Source organism: Caenorhabditis remanei, chromosome III, assembly GCF_010183535.1.
Source record: "Caenorhabditis remanei strain PX506 chromosome III, whole genome shotgun sequence".
NCBI lineage: Eukaryota > Metazoa > Nematoda > Chromadorea > Rhabditida > Rhabditidae > Caenorhabditis > Caenorhabditis remanei.
The window spans coordinates 17,059,842-17,076,545 of NC_071330.1; the positions used below are offsets into that span (position 1 = coordinate 17,059,842).

At 38.0% G+C, this 16,704-nt stretch overlaps 3 protein-coding genes across 3 annotated transcripts; 1 reads left to right on the forward strand and 2 right to left on the reverse strand.

Annotated features, from left to right (window-relative positions):
* Positions 1 to 4,110: 4,110 nt before the first annotated feature.
* On the reverse strand, positions 4,111 to 7,596 carry GCK72_011768 (uncharacterized protein; the record flags this gene model as incomplete). Its single annotated transcript, XM_053728663.1, has 5 exons — positions 4,111 to 4,212; positions 4,259 to 5,177; positions 5,238 to 7,380; positions 7,427 to 7,495; positions 7,548 to 7,596. The coding sequence occupies 5 exons, from the start codon at positions 7,594 to 7,596 to the stop codon at positions 4,111 to 4,113; spliced, it is 3,282 nt and encodes a 1,093-aa protein (XP_053588240.1).
* Positions 7,597 to 8,126: 530 nt separating this feature from the next.
* GCK72_011769 (uncharacterized protein) lies at positions 8,127 to 11,904 on the forward strand (the record flags this gene model as incomplete). The annotated part of the gene is made up of 6 exons (XM_003100774.2): positions 8,127 to 8,175; positions 8,223 to 8,306; positions 8,359 to 9,216; positions 10,029 to 11,187; positions 11,236 to 11,364; positions 11,721 to 11,904. 6 exons carry the CDS (start codon positions 8,127 to 8,129, stop codon positions 11,902 to 11,904), a joined length of 2,463 nt encoding a protein of 820 aa, XP_003100822.2.
* A 75-nt stretch (positions 11,905 to 11,979) lies between these two features.
* GCK72_011770 (uncharacterized protein) lies at positions 11,980 to 15,031 on the reverse strand (the record flags this gene model as incomplete). The annotated part of the gene is made up of 6 exons (XM_053728664.1): positions 11,980 to 12,081; positions 12,731 to 12,885; positions 12,931 to 13,057; positions 13,111 to 13,330; positions 14,188 to 14,468; positions 14,927 to 15,031. The coding sequence occupies 6 exons, from the start codon at positions 15,029 to 15,031 to the stop codon at positions 11,980 to 11,982; spliced, it is 990 nt and encodes a 329-aa protein (XP_053588241.1).
* Positions 15,032 to 16,704: the final 1,673 nt, after the last annotated feature.

Below are 16,704 nucleotides of genomic sequence, written 5' to 3' on the forward strand. Positions count from 1 at the left end.
ATTATAGTGTACGGGATAAAGGTTGGCATTAGTTCAGTGATCTGGAGGTTTGAAATTGGATTCCAAAAATGATGTGGAGTGGAATTCGGGGGGTAAACACAAATTAGAGAACATGATCAAGTCAGAAAATAATGAAATACATAAACCGTATCCTGGGGAAAGGGCTAGTGTCCTAATAATAAAAAATTCTAGAAATCCGGAACTCATTTTGAATAGTACATCTAAACAGTCATACTCACTTCGTCTGCGCCTTTGAACTGTACCGAATTTGTTTTATCGGACATCCGGATGCACAGATGGAAAGGAGGACAAAATATGGAAGTGTAAGGGCGAGATTAGAGACAGACTGGTATAAATTGTTATTTTTTTAGTTTTTATCAGATTTTTAGAAATTTTTTCTAGTTTAGTGAATTCGTTTAAATATGTTAAAGTCAGAAATATAAAGTTAATTAGTTAATTAACTAATAGAATTTCAATGTACCCACCAAGCCGTTTCTAACAGACCGATTTTAATTTGGTTTTTCAATTTAAAACATTTAAAATCGAAAACATATACAAGCTAAAAAGATGAAAAGGTCTCCCTCCCCCATCTCCTTTTCCAATGATCTCATCCGAAAGAAATTGAACAAAGGTTGCATTTAACTGGCACACAAACATACACATAGACAGAATAGGACGGATTTTCTTGGGAAATTGAAAAAAAGGAAAGTTTATTACCTGTTTTTTAATTTGCAAGCCCACATTCTGACTTTTTTGTGATTCTATAAAAGTGAGACGTAGATTTGTTTCAGACGAAAAACTAGTTTTCAGAATTTTCGAGATTCTTATAAAGTAAGAGTTGACAACACCGTGAATAGAGTCTAGTCAGGACCACCACCACTCAAATTACTATAAAAAAAGGAAATGAACTTTTAACCGCCCGTCACTGCAAAAAAAGTATATACGAATCGACGTAATTGGGTGGTATTCTATATACATAATTTATATATCATAAAAGTATAAAAACGACAGCTGAAATTAAGAACTTCTCGTTTTCTTTTAGCACGTACCTAACCTAGGAATGATGTGTTTTGTTTAGATGATATCAATAAAGAACATGGCCTAGGAAGTCAGAAAATTAGAAAGTTAGGCCATGGAAGGTTTGAATCAGAAGAAAACGGGGGTGGCCTAGAAAATCAGAAGTTGGAAAGTTAGGCCATAGCATTTACAACAGAAAAATGAAGCGATGACCTAGAAAATCACAACATTAAAAAGTTAGGCCATGAGAGGTTCGGACAAACAACAGGTAGTGGAGGCCGATTCTCCCCCTTCCTTCAAAACCTAGTCCCTCCTCCCATTGACCATTTCCTAAAATTAGAAGAACACGGAAAAAACGTTTGGACTTATCAAAAATGCACCAAAAAAAAGAAATGTCAGAAACATCAAAAAGATGATACATCATAGTGACCAATGTGCTTATAACTCAGAAATCAGTAAGAGATATAGAGAGCAACTGAACATCCGGATACACAGATAGATGGACAGATGGACAAACAGAGGTGCAGACAGACAAAGCAACGAAGAGGCAAGAGTGTGGTCAAGAGGGATTAAGAATTTTTCAATAAACAAGGAATTTTAAAGTTTTTGAGGTAAAAAATGTGGAGAATCATAAAATGGAGCACCAGAGATATCCGAACAGACAAACACACCGATAGACAGTCTGGTGTGCCTAGGCCGCGTTTTTTTTCACTCTGAAACATTTCGGATCCAAAGCAACACAATCGTACAGACATCCAGACAAACAGAAGGTCAGGCAGATGTCGGTGAAGACAAGAGTACATGAGCAGCGTCTTGGTAACCAGACAGACTGTCGGACATCCCGGACAAACTGACAGACAGACAGATAGGGAAACATTTGAGGAGCACAAGATTTTGTAATGTTTCGTCGCCATGTCAATGATAATGAAACCCTAAAATTCCGAAAATCAATTTAAAAAATATTCAGGTCACTAGGACAAAAGAAACAGAAAGCTCCTACTGAGTTTTTTTTAATGGAGCACCACAGACATCCGGACAAACAAAACCGCCGACAGATGCTAGTTGAAAATTTATTAAAAAGTGAGTAAATCCAATTTCGCATGCATATTTGAATCAATTTGAAATCGTTACAAATTAGTCCGTCTGGTGCGCCTTGACCGCGTTTTTTCCATATGAATGTCTTAGTGCATAGTCCTCTGACATGTATGGTATCCAAATCAACAAAACCAAATAAGATTCTGGATATTCGGACAAACAGACAGGCAAACAGACATCGGTGAAGACAAAAGTACATGTACACCGATAGCTAAGCGTCTGGACAGCCAGGCAGACGATCGGACATCAGGACAAACAAAGAGACAGCAGTACTTTAAAAATCTGACCATCTGGACACACTGATCAGTAAAATCAGACGTCCCGATTGAAAGTAAGACGAAAAACTAATTTCTGAGCTAAAAATGAAGTCAGGGATAAAAATTATGTCACAAAATCTATTAAAAAAATGTCACACACTTCCCCCTTCCCCACTCAAAAGTGACCCTTCTTCCAATGACCAACCACTGTGACGACACAATTCCCCCCTTCCCCCAAAAATAGAAAAGACACTTCAAAAAGAGAGAAATTTCATATCTGACAATAAAACTTGAGATTTCTCATCTATCTTCTCCCAATTTTTGGAATTCAAAAACACTATTGTGTGGTCTGTCTCCCGGACATGACATGGTCCCCTCCCTTTCTTTTAGTTTTTTGTGTGTGTGGAGAGAAGTTTCCGGAAGACGTCGTCTTAAGACCATTCATCATTAATTCTGATGTAATTCTCTCATGGTGATGAGCATCTTTTTTAGGAGGAGAGGGATGGGCGGTTTACTCCAGAGATATGTACACATGTACACACACACACGCAATGACATTTAGAGAGGGAGGGATTTTAGGGAAGTGGCTTTTGATTTGGATGATCTGGAAGGTTCTGGAAGAAGAGTTTTTACAGTTTAGAACTGGAAAAATGATGGAATTTATCGAATTTTAAGTGCTGCCCCTGATACAAACTGGTACAAATGAGAACTTAAACAAATCAGAAACGTCAAATCTAGGTCTAATGGCTTGAACATTATTTTTAGTAAGGACCGTTTAGTTATAAGACGTGACCTATACCATTGTAAAGTTGAGAAAACGCAGAATCCAAATATATATTCAGTTTTTGCCCTCAACTCCTGGTTTTTGAGAAAAACAAGGCCAAAGTTTGGAAAAATGACAATTTACTACCTTTGAAACTTTTTTGGCAATTTTCGCGTGTCTGAAAGGCAGTAAATTTGTCATTTTTCTAAAATTTGACCTTGTTTTTCTCGAATACCAGACCACGAGGGCAAAACTGAATATATATTTGGAATCAGCGTTTTTCTCAGCTTTTCAATGGTATACAGTACTCAAGAATGCGACACTTGCAGTTTTTAGTTAAAAATGGTCAACTTTGTGAGTGTGACACGGCCTCCCTGATAGTCTCACAATATTTATTGTTTATGGACTATGCAGATCACAAGTAATGCTTTATTTTTGTAGTTGACAACTTTTTTGTGCAAGCGCATCCTAAGAAGTTATCAATGGTTTTTGCACTGAAAAAGGGCGAAAACTACGAGAAATTTCTTTGACGATTGATAAGTCTCTAGGGAGTACCCGTACAAAAAAGTTGTCAACTAGAAAAATGAAGCTCTCCTTGTCATCTATACACTCCATAAACAATCAATATTGTGATAGCATCAGGAAAGTAGTCTCACATTCTCAAAATTGACCATTTTGAACTTAAAACTATAAGTGTCGGGCGGTTCTGAATTTGGCACCAGTCATATTTTAGGCAGTCGGATCAAAAAATTACAGCATGCCTAGAAACGTTGGCCTAAAACCATTAAAGAAACGTTTTAGGTCAGCACTCCCCACTTTAAGCATATTTGAATCGAAAGTAATGGCTCTAGAATTTTTTTCAAGGTTTTTAAGGCAGCGTTTCTTTTACACGATGACTGCCATATTTCCACTTTTCAGAACTTTTCTCAATTTGTCATCCAGATCATTTATACAATAAAATAATCAATACAAAGCGAGTTATTTCTTATTCTTTTCTGAAAATTCAAAATCTGTGTCATCACGTGTTGGATCATCGTTCCTGCCAACGTGGTTTGCTTTGGCAATGCCCACTTGCAAGTTCTGTAAAAAACATGATGGTCTCATATTTTGTTATGTGATTTGTTACCAGGTCAGGTAGCCCAAAAGCTTTTCTTAACGCCTTAGCATCTTCGATAGCATTTCCACTAGAGGAAGATGCAGCTGAGGATTGGGTGCTTGGGTCTCTATTCCGTTCCTCTTCTCTATCTTCTTTCATACGTTGTTCTATTTTTTCGAATGCATCGATAATCCAACGTCTTTTTTGTTCTTCGTTGGCAAATGATTCCGGCTTCACAATATCTTTTTGAGGATATAGAGCAAGGTAATCGTCCACTACTTTCTCTTCAACATCATAAGCCGGTTTCTCTGAAACACCCGTTTTGTTTCCACAAGTCTTTTCAACATTGTTACCTTTTTTTCTTAAAGACTTAAAACTTTTGGTTATAAATTGACCAATTGGTTGAAGCCAGGAACCACCAGCCTTTTTTGTGTCACCAGTAGCAGCAGCACCTTTCTTCTCGTTTTCACCACCTTTGACTGGAACTACACCGGCCTTGTTGACAGCTGGTGCACTAGCAGCAGCATTATTTGTACCACTTCCAGAAGGATTCGCAGAACCTCCAGCAACATTAGCAGTACTTCCAGAAGAAGTTACTTTATTTCCGGTATTGGTTGTACTTCCAGAAGGAGTTGCAGAGTCTCCAGTATTTGTTGCACTAGACGAGCCACTTGCAGAGTGACCAGCTAGTTTCTGTTTTTGTTTATCCGTGGCTTCTTTCATTCTCTTTTGGAAGACTTTGTATTTTTCATTCCATACGAACACCTTACACTTCCCTTTTTTAACGTTCTCTTTTTCTTTTTCGTCTTTTTTCAGTCCATTCTCCATTTCCAACGTATTCAGAGCATCATAATCTATTGTTTTCCTCAGACAAACGCAGTAGATAACAATGACGGTAACAACAACCAGAAAAACCACGACATAACAAATAATATGTGTGAGGTCATGCCTGAAAATATATTAATTAAATTGAACTACAAACGCGCTCTAGCGAACTCTCTAAACTTACCAGGAACTCACTGATTCAACTGCTGCACCACCAGTGGTAGTCGCTGTAACTTGACTTGAAATTCCAGACATCATCCCCACCAACTTGTTGATTGTATCAGACATCGAATTGAGAGATTTTTGAAATCTTGAAAACTTGAGATCCAATTTTGAAAGTTCGAGGAGTGACTTCTTGAATTCGTCAAGGAGTTTTGTTTGTTCAGGAGTGGTTCCATCCTTCACAAATAACTCAACTGCATTCAATCGATCGTCGGTCAGAAGATCAACGTCAACAAATTTTGGAAGATTAGTGAACAATTGGCCGATATCCTGGAGTGTTGAGTTTTTGGTTCCTTCAATTTTCCCGACCAACTCATCCAATTTAATGAACAAAGATCGAATGTCTTGCGATGTTCCGACAAAGTTTCCCCAATTGTTTTTAATTGTTATCTTCATATCAGTTCGTATTGCATCTATATTTTTCTCAATCACATAGCTTTTCCTCACAAAATCCTCGAATTCCGATGACTTGCTTATTGTATCCTTTCCAAGAACCAATGCAGCTACGGCTTCTCCAAATGGTTTCGATATGTTCTTTAAAGCATTTGGAATGGTATGATCATCTATTGGTTGAACTTTCAAAGCTTGAAAAGTTGATCGAATCTCAGTTAGCGACTTTAACGATTCGGAAGCTCCAGCCAACACTTTTTTCACATCCTTGCTTACTTGGGCATCTTTTTTCATCTCCCGAACTTTACCGAGTGACATAGCTGATAGCGTGACCTCTCCAAACCGAGACTTGATATCTCTAATACAGTTTAATGAGCCGATGTGACTAGAGAAATAATTTTTGAAACCAGTGACTAGATCGGAGTCTGCTATTTTCATATCCACGTTTACAATTGGCTCTCCATCCGATAGCACTTTGATATCACTTTCCAGCTTCATCACCAATTTTTTCAATTGGACGATGGTTTCAATTGGAGTTGATGTCGCCAATATTGGAATATATTCACTCTTTAACTTTTCGATAGATTGCAATGCTCCACGAATAGTTATCAATTTTTTAAACACAGTATTAGTGTTCTCCGAAATATCTTTGAGTGTCTTTACATCATTGGATGGGTAAGAAGCCTTGGCGCAATCTTTAACATCTTTGATAAATTGATTAACATCAGCTATAGACGGAGCAACTGTGATAGACAACAACAACTTTTGTAAACTAGCAATATCTTGAACGGACTTGTACATTTCCAAGCTGAACATTTCGTTCCACTCATCATCTAGTTTCTTAAAGGGTGATGTGGTTTTTGATAGTTGATGGATACCCTTCATGTTTTGAAGCGTCGTGGAATTGAACAGCCTCACATTGTCTCCATCAACAGAAAGTAGATTCAAATCCTTGTATCCATTGATAAACCCAGACGTATACAATCGATCGATTGGATGATGAACGAACCGTGAAGAAACCAGTTTTGCAAGAGAATCGAGTGACGAAGATTTAGATTGTGCCACCAAGTCTTTCAGTTCACCAAGTTCTTGAGCCAAACCATCAGAAACTGGTTTACGAAGATTGGTGAACGCATTTATTTCGCCGTAGATAGTGAAAACTTGCACAACAAATTGAAGTGGTTTTACCTGGTTCAGAATCTTAATCAAACCACCAATATCCACAGTCCCTTTGATAGATTCAATTTTAGTGGTTATCAAGTTCAGGTGGTTCTTCACCTCTGCCACGTGTGTTTCGGTAAGAATCGATTGGTTTAGAATATCAATCGCGGGTTTGAACTTCAGTTGGTCAAGTCCTGAAACTTGCAAGCTCTTTATGTTATCTAGTTTCTTGTATTCGGCATCATTCGGAAATTTGATCGTGGATCCTACTTGACTCCACACTTCTTTCAACTTATACATGTTGCCGAGAGTTCGTGCATCATTCACTGTAACATCATAGAGCTTGAAGTCGTCAAGTTTCTTCAAAAAGTTTTCCACGGTTTTCTTATCAAGAGTTTCCAGGTTTTTTAACTCGTGAGGTTCGAAGTTCAACAACTCAGCAATGACGTCGTCAACTGAGATTGATTTATCTGATAAACCATTTTGAAGAGTGATGGCTGTGATAACACGAGCAGTGGCTGCCAGCCGATCAATTACATGGGAACTGTTTTGGTCTGAAATGTACAAAGTAAAAAATAACAAATAACAATTCTGACTCACTTTTAAAACCTTTGTTCACGAATGAAAGATCATGACTTTCTATTGCATTGGTTGGCACAAATGTTGAAACTGAAAATTGATGTTATATTGAGTTCGTAGCAGTAAAACTCAATTAACTTACCTATCGCAGTGATTATCACAACGAAACGGGTGAAACTCGGCACTTTCATAGTTCTTGAGAGAATCACAGAAATCTCAAACTGATTTCGTTTTGAAAAATGGAAATGAAAAATACAACTGACCCCAGCGGGTTACAGAGGTCACTTGCCACGCGAGGTCAGCATACTACGGAAAAAAATCAATGAAACTCTTGTTTTCAAAAAGAATAAATATAATAATTTAAATAATTAATAAGTAAGATGAAAATAACAAAACCGTAACACCGTTGAAATCAGCTAGTCTTATCTTGTTCCGAGAGAGAGATAAAAAACGGAAATTTATATAATATTATTAAAATAAAAGTAATATCTGGAAATTTTGGCCCTCAAGATAAAAAGGGACACGTGGAAAAGACTGGAAAATTGGAGAAAGTCAGCCCCGGTACTGTAAGCCTACACGTTCAAAAAATAAGTCGATTCCGCTGAAAAAAACACGTGTCCCCTACTTTATCTCCACGGTCATCATTTCCATATATAGTTCCCATTTCCCTTGAAATTCAATCAGTGTCCGTTTTCAAACCTCCCCCGTTCTCTTGAACAAGATGAGACTAGCGGATTTCAACGGTCTCGTTGCTTTTATTACAGCAATAAGTGAGTTTTCAAGAAAAGTTCACAAAAATGCGTAAACTCATTTTCAGGCTCGATATTTGGGTTAGCTGCTAACACAATCAACACTTCACATACGCCTTTCAACCTTTCATTCGTCAATGCAGTTTCTCAAAGTGAGTGAAACTCTTCCCCCAAATCACTCGTATTATTCTTCATGATTTCCAGATAAAAATCCCTCAATCGTCATTGATAAACTCACCGCCACCGCCCGTATCATCACTGCAATCTCCGTGGAAAATGGTCTATCGGATGGATCGATTCCTGTGGACAGTGTGATTGCGGAACTTCTGAACATCGGATCTGAGGATTTTAAAAGTTTGCTGAATTTCAACCAAACCCGTGTGTCAGACTTTCTGGATAAGCTGGAAAAGGTCAGATTGTCAAAAGATTCACTGGAGGTAGAAGTTGGTATCGTTAACGCATATGATGCGGGTAGAAAGTGGAAAGAAATCAAAGACTTGGATAAACTGCCGACTAGGGATGCATATAAGAAATTAGATGATATCAAAAACATCGATTTATCCAAATTGAAAGGTATCGATTTTTCCAAGGTAGCAGCTGCTGTTCAAAAATCAAAAATGGAGAATGCCGATATCACCAATCTGAAAACTTTTCTGGAAGAAACTAACGAAAAAGTCAAAATTGTCAAGTATTCTGAAGTTCTTGGAGTTCTGGAGCAGCTAAAGCCATTGGAAGAAGTATATGAAGTGTTCATTGCCCTCAGACATTTACCAGAATTGGATATCAAAGCTACTGTTAAGAGTGGAATAACTAACAATTTCGATTCCGTGAAAGATATTCTTTCTTCACTCGATTTGATGGCTTTTGAAGTATTGAACAATTTGATTCAATCTCGGGTCTCTCCCCATCCAATTGATCGTCCTCATACAACTGGCTTCATCAATGGATTCAATGATGTGAACAAACTTTCCGGTGACATTTCTAACAAGTGGATCCAATCCAATCTTCCGAATATTTCAAATACCTTCACAGATGATAAACTTCTCACAGAACTCACTCCAGGTATTTATTCATTTATTTACTGACTAGAAAAAACAAATCAATATTGAACACTAGAGCCCTGATAAAGGTCCTGGGCTAATGGGGGAGCAGTAATGGCATGGGGTGAGAAAAAGATTATAATCTATTGATTGATTTTTGAAGAAGGGAGATGAATTTAGCAGGGGGATGAAACTCATGAGTATTAGATGTAATAGAATTCCAGAGGTTCTGACATATTACTGGATATTGGGAAAATAGGCTGCGCCGCTGATAATATTCTAAAGTGAGACTAATTGAAATTAAAGTATCTCGATGGCGGACTGAGTATATATCTAGTGTTTTGAGATGACCGAGATAAGATGTATAGGGGGATGTTGCACCTTTGAATAACTTTTCAAGTGTATAATGTTAGTGGTTTTTGTAGTTTTTGAGACAGAATGCTAGCGGGTGAAGGAGAGTAAACAACAGAGCAGTATTCTAGAAGAGGGAGCACGTATATATTGAATAGGTGCTTTAAAAGTGGTAAAGATCTAGACTGAAACGCTTTGAGAAGCCGTACAAGATCCAGTTGAATACTACCGTAAAAACTGTATTATAACGACTCCTTCTACATACTCAAAATTAACCACTAGTATTTTCCTGGACATCAAAAAACCACTAAAAGTGCCATGAAAGGCATTTGAAAAATTGAACTGCATGCCGTTGTAATACAGTTTTTACGGTATGTTTATGTCGGCTTGGAGAGAAAGAGGGTCATGAGAACAGAGTTTGAGTTCGTCTCCAAAAGCGGCGAAATGAGTTTTTGGTGGAAACTTCAAAAGTAGTTCGTTTAGGTATGGACAAATTGGATACCAAATGGAAGGAAGTGTCGACAAGAAACATCCTTCAATCATTGAAACAAGTCTCTGAATTCAATAAGATGATTGATTCTATCAAGGAGGTTCCGTTGGAAGACGGAATGGGAACAACATTTGGAACAGCCGAAGGGTGTAGACAGGCTTTGGCTGGAAATGTGGTCCCTGAGCTAAAATCAATCATTGATATTGAGAAACTTGCCAGGAAAAAACTGTCCTCTCTCCAAAAAGTTCAAAAGAGATTCGTTGCTCTGGAACCTATTATCAAAGTGTTATCCTCCCAAACTTCAGCAGAAAACTTGGCAAAGCTGAAAAAGTTTGTGTTGGAATTGGAAAAAGACTTGACAGAGGTGACAGACGGGACTCCTATTAACACGTTGAAATTTGAAACTAACAAGAAATGGACTTTTCTTGAATTTGATACCGGATCGATTGCAAAATATAAGACACAACTCAATTGCTTTAATAACATGGGTGCTGAGTTGGAAAACGTGGCGACCATCGCAAAGTCAATTGCAAAAATCGGGGAAATCAGAAAAGACGGTGAAGTGTTGAGGAATGTGAAGAAGGCATCGGATGCGATTTCTCAGTCAGGGGAGTCGTTGGTTTCAATCCGCAAAACAATGAATTCAATCAAGGCAAATGTTGGTGATGAGACGAAAAGGTTCAGAGGTCTTATGGATTATTCGAAACCGTTTGGAGAAGCTGTGACTGCATTGGTGATGGCTGATGTTGCATCAAAGAAGACTGCAGAATTTGAATCGTTTGAGAAAGATGGGAATGAGATTGAGGGCCAAGTGGGCATGGAGAACGATGAGGAATTCAAAAAGACGTTCAAACAGAACTGGGGAGATTTCGGAAAAACTACAGATGAAATTAAGAAAATGTTAGATGGGATCCAGGATTGGATCAAGAAAATTGAGGTGTCTGAAAATGCAACATTCCAAGATCTCGGTGCACCATTCTCTTCTGCTCCAAACTTTGTCGACGTGGATTTGATGGGTGAGAGTCGTATTGATGCGATTGAATCGTTTGAGAAAATAGTCAAGACCACTGCTACTACTGAACAGAATAAACTTCTTGACAAGTTCAAGGAGTCGTTGTCGGAGTTGTCGAAGATGGACCTGAAGTTTACGAGGTTTTATACAATTGTTTTGTATAAATAAGTATATAAATATGTTTTCAGGTTCCAGAAATCGGTGGATTCGATGAAAGCGACAATTGGAAAAGTGGTTGAAGTACTGGATAAGGTGAAGAATGAAATGGAAGAGGTGCACTTGATGCCGGAGTTTGATATCAAACGAAATAAGTATAAGTGAGTTAGGAGAAGGGTTCTAGGGGACTTCGAAAAACTTTGAAAAACTGAAATTCACATTTCTTGATGTATCTCCATCCGTTTTGCTCCACGAGCTCTGAAACGTAAATATTTGTGATTAGCGAATCAAGACGGTTCAGAAAAGTATAATCATGCCTAGGTTGAGAAAGTTTTTCGGATTTTGGGTCTCGTCCCGAAAACAATAAAATCCTTGTATCTCGGCGAGTTTTGAGTTTTTAAGAAAAATAAAAATATGGTTAGAATCCACAAAACAAGGCGGTTCTAATGAGTAGAGTTTTGAAAATTTCCATAACTATTAGAGCGCGTTTCCATTTTTAATTATTTCCCATTTCCAGCCCCACCACCCTATACGTTTTCCTTGGTCTTCACGGTTTCGGCTGCCCCTGGCTCTTTTGGGTTCTTATGTGCTATCGAAGCGATGCGAAACGACTTCGTGAGGAGATGGAAGAGAATAAGAAGAATAGAAAGAAGACGTCGAAGAAGAGTAAAAAGAAGAAGAAGAAGCATTCAAGAAAGTGAATTTGGTTGTATTGGATGAGATAAAGAAATAGTTTATTAGAATTAAATTACAAATGTTTTTTTTTTTTCGTTTTTTTAGTTCTTCCCATAGATTCCAAAGTCATAATTCGGCATTCCCATGGCAAAGCTATCGAGATACGCTTTGTGGTGTGTCAGTGGGCGGGACGAAAATTTGATCTGAAAAAATGGAAATTTTTTCATATTTTTTGAAAATTTTCGGCATTCTGATAATGCTGAAACTGCTATAACTCGACGAGTTCAGCTCCAAATGAATTTTCATCAACATTTTTGAATTTCTCTTGTCAAAACGCTTCGAATAAGTATAATCATGACTTGGTTTGAAGCAATTTGGGTCTCACCACGAAAACCACGTGGGTTACTGTAGTTTTCGTGGTGAGACCCAAAGCGCGTTAAACCAAGGCATGATTATACTCATTCAAAGCGTCCAGATGAGAGGAATCTGAAAATGTAGTCGAAATTTAATTTTGAGCGATACCCAGAGAGGTATAGCAGTTTAAGTATTTTTAAAAATCTGAAAATCACATTTCTTGATGTATCTCAATCAGTTTAGCTCCACAAGCTTTGAAACTTATAGATTTGTAATCAGCCAATCAAGACGGTTCAGAAAAGTATAATCATGCCTAGGTTTCGAAAATTTTCGGATTTTGGGTCTCGTCACGAAAACACTAAAACCCTCGTATCTCGGCGAGTTTCGAGTTTTCAAGAAAAATAAAAATATGGTTAGAATCCACAAAACCAGGCGGTTCTAATGAATAAACTCATAGATTGTTTTAGAAATTTTTGGATTTTCGTTTTACCACCTCACCTCCGGCTGATTCTGCATTCTGGCAATGTATGCTCCAATTTTTGGGTAGTGCAATCCAGGGAAATACCTGAATTGTGAGTTCTGAGACATCGTCAGCATCTGGAGACGCTCCAAAAACGGCCATGTCAAGTAGTCAGCGTAGCCAGGTTGGCGGCCTGAAAGCTGAAAATGAGTCTGGCGCACCTTTGGCGCGTTCTCACCTCCATAGAACGAGTCCCTGAGCAGATTTTCGGCGTTTCTTAGAGCACTATGCACATTCATATCGTTCTGTCGTTGGGCTTGTTGATTATTCGAGCTACTGTAGAACTCGAATAATGCGTTCATTATCTGAAATTAATTTTTGAAAAAAAAAGTGAAAAAAATTTTTTTTTGCAATTTACCGGTGATAATCGCTCGACGAGAATCTTCTGATGCGCCTTTTCGAACGCGTCTCTCGGGAGTACTGTAGTCGTTGGGAACAGCTCGTCAAGGTACTCAACGATCACATTCGACTCCCACACCACTTTTCCGTTGATTTCGAGGGCGGGCACTCGGCCGATGGGGGACTTGGCGAGGTACCAGTTGGGGCTGCGGTCCGGATTGACGTTGACTACTTCGACTCTGAGAAACATAAGGAAAAATAAAGAAAATGGGTGTTTGTCTAAGAGAAAAAAAGGCGTTGAATCTGAAAATCTAGTTTTCATAAAAATCGAGTCAAAACTGAGAAAGTTATAAGCGATTTAGTAAAAGGTTAGAGTCCAGCAAAGCTGAAAAATGCTGAAACATTTATTGAGTGATTTTGAACAAAAAATGCAGTCTCTGTAGCAGAAATTACATTTTTTTTTTCGTCGAAAAATATGTTTTGAATGAAAATTTGATATTTTTTTCGACGTTTTTACAAATTTTCACACACAAAATGCTCGAAAAGTGCATTTGTTAGACTAAAATACACTTAGAACCAGGATTTTGACATAAAACTCGAAAATTATTAAATATGAGTCGGGCGTCACCGTTTTTAACGTTAAAACAGCAAAAAGCAGCCAAATTTCAGCTGAAAATTCGAAAATCTGATAATCACATTTCTTGATGTATCTCAATCAGTTTAGCTCCGCAAGATCTGATACTTATAAATTTGTAATCAGCAAATCAAGACGATTCAGAAAAGTATAATCATGCCTAGGTTTAGAAAATTTTCCGATTTTGGGTCTCGCCACGAAAAAACTAAAATCTTGTATCTCAGCGAATTTTGAGTTTTTAAGAAAAATAAAAATATGGTTGGAATTCACAAAACAAGACGGTTCTAATGAGTATACTCATGAATGGTTTTTTCAGATTTTCGGGTTTTCAGCCGATCTTAGCCGAACTCAACCAATTTGTCTGTGAAAACTACCGTATCATATAACCTTATATTTTTTGGATGCTCTTCTAGCTTTTTAAGATTATAAAGCAAAACCTGAAGAATTGAAGCCCAAACTCACGGAATATTCTTCTTGGCGAGGTAGATCAACACTCTCTGCGCGTACGGACAAAACCTCATGCTATACAATCGATAGTTTCCAGGTGTCAGCGGAGGTTCCATACTTCCAGGGTGGAGAGTTGCCGAGTTGAGTCCCCTGATATTGGAGCCGACTGATGAGTATGAGTTGAATCTGATAGGAACTGCAGCAGATGACGGTGCGGGTGCTGGTGGCGGCACTGATCGGTAGGATATGAAGAGTTTTTCATGAGGATTGTGATGGTAGTTGGGCACGGCGGATGGCTGGAAATATATGAGTATGCTTAGAAGATTCGGGTCTGCTTATTTCATTTTCTCTGACTAGGGAAGTATCTGGAGACGCGGCTTTCAAAAGGTCTATAAATATGGCCATTTGTACTTTAAACTACGGGGAGTCCATTTCTGCATCAAAAACCTTCTAAATGTTTCTGAGAGCCGAGTTATGAACTTTCAAACTTTTCATATGGTTAATCTTGGAATTCCAAATCGGCAAATAGTATACGCAAACAGGCGTACGTGCAAGAGCAATTTGGCCGATTTAGAATTCCATGTGACAAAGCTTAACCATATAAAAAGTTTGAGAGCTCATAACTCGACTCTCAGAAACATTCAGCAGGTTCTGACTGCAGAAATGGACTCCCCGTAGTCGAAAGTATATGTGGCCAAGACCTTTTGATAGCCGCTTCTCCAAATACTTCTCTTGTGAGACACAACTAACTCACAACTGCAGGTGTAGAATACGCCGAGTCGATGGCGACGGAGGCGAGTTGGGTGAGGAAATGCATACATAGTGCCGCTGATGTGGAACAATTCCCAGGTAAGACCATCTGGAATGGGAAAAGAAAAGAAAATCATGAAAGAAAATTTGAAGGGTTTCGCGTCAACGTCACGCCAGACAGTAGAAGAAAGCGTAAACAAATAAAAGATCGGAAATTACTCAACAAAATTCCATTAATTTGGAATTTTTCTTTGAAATTTTTATTCGTCTTCAAGTTATAACAGGTTGGGTTCTCGTTCAGACAAGAAACGCGGCAAAGGCGCGCCAGACTAATAATATTTACGGAATGTTCTTTGCGGGAGAGTTTTTTTTAATTTTCATTTAAATTTAATTAAATATCAAAAAATTATTTATTTTTTAAAATAACGTGACTACAGTCCCATGGTAACATTTTCAGCATTTTTTTCAGCTAGAACATTTGAGAGCATTGTCATGGTATTGTCCCACATTTTTTATTTCAAAGGGTATGTCGATTTAACATAGAACTTCATCTTTGCAGTTGACACTGATTTTGTACGGGCACTCCACGGAATGTTAGGAGGAAAAAAAGAAGTTATCTCTAGAACATACTGTATTAGCACATGTTTTATAACCGCACTCTACCGAAACCCCTAGAAAATTGTGTGCGAAATTGAAAAGCTCAGAGAAAAAGAGACATCTCTCAAAGGGATTTTGGTGGAGCGCAGTTGTAAGACCTGTGTTGAGCTAATAACTCTCTAGGGAGTACTTTTTCAAAAATATTGTCAACTACAAAAATGGAGCCCTGTTTTTGAAATGCGTACTCTAAAAAATGAAGGTTAAGGGACAGTAATAAATACCATAACAGTACACAGGAGTCTGAGCAGTACCTAAGAACAAAACTTCCCAGGTCATTTTCCAGTTCAAACCATAGAAATGTTCAAAAAATCAAAAATGGACAACACAAACTCCCCAAAAAATAAAGCATTCTCTCTGAACAGAACAGAACAAATCTTAGCCGCACTCTGAGATATCAGAGATATCTCCAGAGAGATTTAGAGAGAAAAAGCACAAAAACATAATAGAAACATAAAGTGTGTGTGTGTGTTGACTAGTCATCCCCAGAGCAGGAGCTTGAAAGAAAAAGAGAAAAGGGAGCCCTCTCGGTTCCCGTCGGGAGAGCTGGAGAGAGGGAGAGAGAGAGAGAACTTCAAGTGTTGGTTATTTTCTCTCTCTCTTCTTGTCTTCTTCAGCTATTTGTTCTCTGACCACCCCCTCCTAGCTTTACATGTGTCGCAAATATTGTTTTTTTTTTGTTGTGCTGTGTTCATACATTTCTTCTGTGAAAAATGGCAGTTTTTCAAAAAAAAAACCAAAAAAATGTGTCAGAATCTGCATGTAACCATTACCTATAAGAAAAATATAAATGCGCCAGAGGTACACCAGCCGTTTAAACCGATAAGTCAGTTAAACTGATCTCATTGAAATATACGCGTCAACGGCACGCCAGCCTTAATGGTATAGGTGCATGCAATCATTAACTATAAGAAAAATAGAAATGCGTCAAAGTCGCACCATACTCCTAGTGGAAGCGCGTCAAAGGTGCGCCAGCACAAAAATATCAAGTTAAGAAATATACTTGTCAAGGCCCAGCTTCAAAAAATGAACCAATCTTTTTTTTTCAATTTTTCATCGAATATGTGAACATTTCTGATGATTTTTCAGATGTTCTTTTAATTCTGAATGATAGTCAAAAAATTTACT